Source organism: Mastigoproctus giganteus, chromosome 7 (genome assembly GCF_048544385.1).
Source record: "Mastigoproctus giganteus isolate SK-2022 chromosome 7, ASM4854438v1, whole genome shotgun sequence".
Lineage (NCBI taxonomy): Eukaryota > Metazoa > Arthropoda > Arachnida > Uropygi > Thelyphonidae > Mastigoproctus > Mastigoproctus giganteus.
The window spans coordinates 50,512,946-50,519,484 of NC_143581.1; the positions used below are offsets into that span (position 1 = coordinate 50,512,946).

The 6,539-nt window shown below is 37.1% G+C and overlaps 1 protein-coding gene across 3 annotated transcripts in view; it reads right to left on the reverse strand.

Annotated features, from left to right (window-relative positions):
* The window catches only part of Vps4 (vacuolar protein sorting 4), a 237,104-nt gene extending 233,677 nt beyond the window's left edge, over positions 1-3,427 (reverse strand). For all 3 annotated transcript variants that reach the window (XM_090377655.1, XM_090377656.1, XM_090377654.1), the window contains exon 1: positions 3,291-3,427. In XM_090377655.1, coding sequence (XP_090233781.1) covers positions 3,291-3,314 — 24 coding nt within the window. In that variant the 5' untranslated portion in view covers positions 3,315-3,427. The remainder of the gene's footprint in view (positions 1-3,290) is intronic.
* Positions 3,428-6,539: the final 3,112 nt, after the last annotated feature.

Sequence of the window (6,539 nt, forward strand, 5' to 3'; positions counted from 1 at the left end):
AATAAATAAAAATAATAATTTAATAGTATTAGGAAGTAGTTGCTGAAAGGTTAGGCCAAGAGTGATTAATAATTCATTGATTGATAAATTGATTTATGCTGCAGTATAAAAATGAATTTTCTAAAAGTACTCCTGTACAGGGCCTCCAGCTTAGCCAATTTCAGCTGAACCTTTAAACATGCCAAAACCTGCCTAGTACGTGCACACACAGTTATTTCAGATCTCCATCTGAAATATCAGAATACTATGCCCAGGGGCATTCCTAGGGTATGTGGCGCCGGGTGCCAATCGCAATTTGGTGGCCCCCCCTTTAAAACTTTCTTCATACGTGTATTTAAGTTTCAAGTTTTCAGGTGTCCCTTGAATGTTGGCGCCCAGGTGCAGTGCACCCCTTGCACCCTCGGGACGGCCCGCCCCTGACTACACCTGTTGCAATCCTTACCCAATGTGATATCCTTGGAAAGGCTCTAAAACAACTTCTGTATCTGTCCATTGATATCTCAAAATACTTGGCAATCTGACAGAAATAAAGGCAAAGGTAGTTAATATACTGGTTTGTCCAATTCAACTTCAGTTGCATACCTACCTTGCAGGCCTGGTTTTCTTTTATTTATTTATTTATTTTATTATTATTATTTTTTTTGTAATCTCTTTGTAATCGCATATGATTATAATCATGTACTGAGGACCAACAAAATTATGCAATTTTGACAACATACTTAAAAATTTGTACAATATAAGCATCCAGTTGCTTATTCAAACAGTAGAAAGCATTTATCAATCTACCAGCATCAATCAATGGCTCAACTCCCAAACTTCATTCTTTTTCACTTACCCAAATACAGTTTTTGACACAACCTCCTTAGGAATATCAATGAGGCAATACAAGAATGGGAATAAAAATGAACTAAATATAAGGAACAGAATAAAGAAACCTTTATTTCCAACTTGCCTACACTAAGGAATGATAGAATCGACCAAAAATATTAGAGAAAGAGTGAAAAATTAAACAGACAGATTGATTTCCTTATACAGTTAAATTGTAGCAAACATCACATTATCTGTAGTGAAATATTAGGTCAGATTGCCAAGTATTTTGAGATATCTCATAGATAGCTTTTTTTATGAGCTGAAAATAATATTTTACGTAATTTATTCCACTTATTGTTCTTTTAAATTTCTTGCCTGCATACATTTTTTTCACTCATTTCCCTACTTCCTTCAATTTCTAGCTTTTCATCTGGCAAACCCTCAGATAAAAAGGCAATTATTGGAAAAATACAGACAACATACATAGAACTGAATTATAATACACCACTGGTACAAATATATTATTCATAATTTATATTCCCATCCATCCAGCCTTCAGGTGAGTGAGGAGCAAATCACAGTTCATAAACACATTCACTCTCTAGAGCCTTTCAGATGCCAAACTAACTGTTAAACGATCATAACTCTATTAAATCAAAACCAAAACAGAAAATATTGTTTCATCACTTAGAGCAGCACCCCAGTGCACTGATCCCAAACAGTGCCCTGGGGAGATGCAGCAAACTCACAGGGGCACCGCGAGATATCTTAAAATTTCGAGGGATACAGTGATACTCGACATCTGCTGGACACCAAGCAAACTACTAGCACGAGGTAGCTCACAGTTTCAACATTACTTATTAAGTTGTTTGGACCTAACTACTTAATAAACAGAACTGTCAGTTATTTCTTTTGGCCTAGAGGCATCATGAAAAAATTACCGAGACACTAAGGGAACCGGCACCATGAACCGAGAAAGTTTGGGAACCACTGACTTAGAGAACACTGGTGGAAAAAGATACGTGGATGGATCTGCTTTAATACCAAATTTAAAAAAACAACAGGGAAAAAAAAATTTCCATCTCTCAGATGCAACATGACATTCAAAGGGTTAAAGAGTTAGTTAAACAAAATTAAACTCCTAGATTATGGTATATTCTTTATGTGATGCATGCTAAATTAACCAGTAGTAACAATGTTCTTCCCTTTGTGCAGATTACAGAGGTCTGTGGCCATGACAGCAGAACTTATTTCCTTTACATAAAGCTAACATACAAGCACAGCTTTAAAGCTGTTTTTCAAATTTCATCATGTCTTCAGAATGGCCTACAGGAATACAGATCAGGGTGTAAGACAGAGCACAAAACATGCTGAAAATGGCATCCTACTATTAATGATAGCCTGACACTATTTCTGCTCAGAGTAGCATCCAATATTTCATCAGATACTATAAATACTGCAACTGATGAGGAACCTAGTGGACTAACGGCCTGTGTAAAGACTAAAGGTAGCAATTTCAAATAAGTCAAACCAAATTTTGTCCATAAATATATCAATAAATAAATTATATAAATTTAAATTAAATTATATAAAGACCTTTGCAACAATATTTATGGAAATACTGTGTACCTCATGTTTAAAGCAAATAAGGTTGGGTCTTTAAGACAAATAACATACATATACTTTTTTTTTTTTTTTCAGTTACAGGATTGCAAGCAGGAGTATTACTTCTGTCATGAGAACTATATCAGTATTTATTAATTATGCAGTACCACCATCACCAATAGATGTTTAATTAGTTTTGTCATCTCTACAGTGGAAGGACAAGCACTTATCAATTTGACGCTGACATTCCGTGATAATTTGGATCAAGTTCAGTACAGTCAACGTATCAGTAATGCGATTTTACTGATAAATAAATATGCCATTTTGAACAGGTTAGTGTTGGTTATCAGAATAATACCTGAGGGTAATCCAATTGATAACGTTAGCAAAAGTTAACTGGTAGGCTCCTGGGACAGGAAGGAATAAGGCCCTGGGCACGTGACATTTTGACTTTACTATCCAACTGTTTTAACATTAATAACTCGTAAGCTGAGAAACGGAAGCCTAGTATCAAAACGCTATTCTATTGAAAAGAAATTTTACTGAACATCCCATCCCACCATGTTGTGAATAGATTAAGTTCTGCAAATGGTTTAAACTATTATACCCATAACAGAAAAACTTCACTTCAACAATGTATATAAGCTGCCTGTTAGTTATAGCTACAAATAATGAAAACAAAACCAGAATAATTGCAAAAAGGTAAAAATGGAGAAAAATGACAATTGCTTTTTATTAATTTCTTTCAAACTATGGAGCATAATTTCTTCTACTTATGTAGATTGCATATATTGCCTCGACAAATCTGGGATATATATTTTTTTTAACTCTTAACGCCTATCACTATTATTACTAAACAATGAAAATTGTCACACCTGAAGAGTACCTCCAGTGCTCATTTGAAGCTTTAAAGTATACCGCAACAAAACACAAAAATTTTATAGCGAATATATATTTATCTTCACCATCCACCACGTAAATTACACAAGCCAGTAAATGTTAACGAAATGTCTTTTCGCCACCTATGCCATCTAATATCAAATTCGGGAAATAAAGAAGTGCGCGAGTGCTGGAAAATAAATAGGAAAGATGAAAAAAGTAGGTGTGGATGTGGATTAAGCACCAAACATCTAAGGAGATGAAGCGGTCATATATTGTTCTGTAATAGTGTGTATTCTTTGTCCTGCCTGCTTGTTGCACAAAGTCCAAACATCCAACTTCCTAAATTGTAATAATCATGAAACCGCGACCGACACCGACTAACTCGGCCTGATCGCGGTAAAGCTGGTAAAATTTAAACACGCCGAAATGCGATTCGAATCCATCCTTTTTACCATACAGCGTGGAGAAGAAATACCAGAGAACATTACAGTGCTTTTATTATATAAATTTAATTTTAAAGCGCTTCTTGGTTTCTTCCGTAAATTAGCAAACGAAGAATATAATTAGACTTTGTTTATTGTAGTTAGCATTACTTGAGGCATATGATGCAAGAAAGCAAGCTTATATAGCATCAGCCAAAAGAAAAAAAAAAAAAAAAACTTTCCATTTCACCCATCCGATCACTCCAGACGTTTGTCCAGTTCAGCCTTAAATTTATTTAAGCAATCAACTTCCACAACGACAGATGAAAGTCTGTTCCAGCAATCAACTACCCGCTTGCCAAGAGAGGCTTAAGTGCTGAAAATTGCAGCACTTACTTGGACATTAAGACTGATATACCTTCATCGATATCATTGATAAATACACAAAACAACAATGGGCCCAGCACCGAAAGCTTGAGGATTCCACAAATAACATTAGTCCACGTAGAGCAGTGGCTATTTATTACCACGCTATACCGTATCCCTCTCAACCATCCCTTTATCCACTGCAGAAATTTGCCCTTAATGCCATACCGTTCCCATTTTAAAAGCACTCTTCCATGTGCAACAGTATCAAAAGCTTTCTGAAATCCAAATATATGATCTCAAAATTATTTTTTGCATCAAATTCCTTTGTGACCACATCGTATTATCCAATCAAACTTGTCAGACAAGACTTCCCCTTAACAAACCCTTTCTGTGTCTGAATTAAACTGGTGTGCAATTTTTAAGAAACAGTCACTTTATCACCTGTAGCTTCGAATAGGAGTGGTTGGATATGAGAAAAGCATACCAAAGGAACCTCGTGAGGTACAGAAATGATGAAGGAAACAACATCGACACAACAACGGAAAGAAAATGGTACAGAGGTACTTTATTTATAAATGGAAACATAGCCCTGGCTGCCATGATACAGATGCATCACTGCCAAAGATGGAACAAAGGGATGAGGTCGTTCTCAGTAGGAGATATTTCCACCTCTAATGTCGATGCAGGCTTTGCACGGCCTGTCCATACTTAGAACAATGTTGTTAAATTCTTGCGGTAACATCGTCCATTATTCTGCCAGCGGCAACTTCAGCTGGTGAACATTTTCTGGTGGGTGCGGACGTACCGCTAGGCGTCTCCCCAGAGCGTCCCACATATTTTCGATGGGATTTATATCGGTGGAAAGGACAGGCCAATACATACGAACAATGTTCTTATTTTCCAAAAGCATATCACAGTTGCAGAGCGATGGGGTGTGGCGTTATCATCATTAACAGGAACTCGAGACCAATGGCACCTCGGAACAGACGCACATGGGGAAGGATTACCTCAGTACAGTAGCGTAAACCGTTTACTCTAGCGCCTTCCAGTATCTGAAGTTGTGTATGTCCGTTCAAGATAACGCCTCCCCACATGAGAACACCTCGACCGCCACATCGATCCCTTTCAGTGATGTTTGCGGCGTGATACCGTTTGCCAACCACTCACCAGATTATTCGGCGTCCAGAATCGCTGCTGAGACTGAATCTACTCTCATCAGTAAACAGTACCTTAAATAAAGATTCTGTGGTTGTAACCTTTAGAAATAGTGCTGGTCTTTAAGTTTTGTACACCAGTGTATTTCTACACTCTTGTCTAGGTGATCGTGCATCACATTTGTATATGCAAATTACTCATTCAGTTTGTCAGCTATCTGAGCAGGATCACCAACATCAAGTGGACAAATCTGATTCATCCCCTTCCTTCTAGAATTTACCTAAGTAAAGCAGTCTTGGTTGTTTTTCTTTGCATCCTCTGCCAAGGATTTCTCGTAATCAGCCTTCGCTTCCCTAACCTATTTGTGACTTCATCACAGACTAGCTTACATCGGATATCATAAGCTGCTTTGTAACCTGATAATTTATATAGACCCCACACATTTTGCTTCTCTGCCACAATCTCATTAGTTCATCTGACATTCATTTTGGTCTAAATCTTGAACGGTATTTCTTAGTTGGTATGAAAACCCTAGCTGCTTCAAATATTAATTCCCTGAAGGCTTCCCATTTATAATTGGCTGTTTTAAATATCATCAGTTGATCCCACTGCATGGAATTTAAAAACTGAAACAACTGTAGTCACCGTTGAATCAGCGGTTGAATTCAGCGCCCACCGTTTGGAGGGCGCTGATTCTCTTTAAAAGTTACAGCTGGCTCCGCAAAAACGATAAGTGTTTGCCTTTTATTTACATGATTGTTATTTTATATTGTACTTAATACGTGGTCATATAGTTATAGTTACGCTGGTTATTTTTTATTTTAATTTAGATAAAGAGTTTTTGTGGATTTTACTTACGATAGGTAAAACCGTTATTTCGTTCGATTTTTGTAGCCACTGTTTTTTGTATATAGTGGTAGGGAATTCAAATTTTTTAATTGAGGTAGCTAGGTAGCTCTAACGCATAATTAATATAGTAATACGCTTCACTGTTTCTATTTAATAGTTTCTATTCAAATACTATTGACATTTAATTTATTGATTTTATTAATTTAAACTACCATGCCCCAAACTAGAGCAGCAAAGCAACGGGCACAAAGTGGCAGGAGTGCTGTGACTCGAGGGAGAACTGAGGGGGCAATTCTCCAACGCATCACAGCCTAAAAAATGTGCAACTTGTGAAATGTTTGCCGAACTCTCTGGAACGGAACATGATATTGCCATGGGGGTTGTCTTTGTGTGTGCGCGATGTAAGGAGTGTAAGGAAATCAGGCGACAACTCAGCGTTCTTATGGG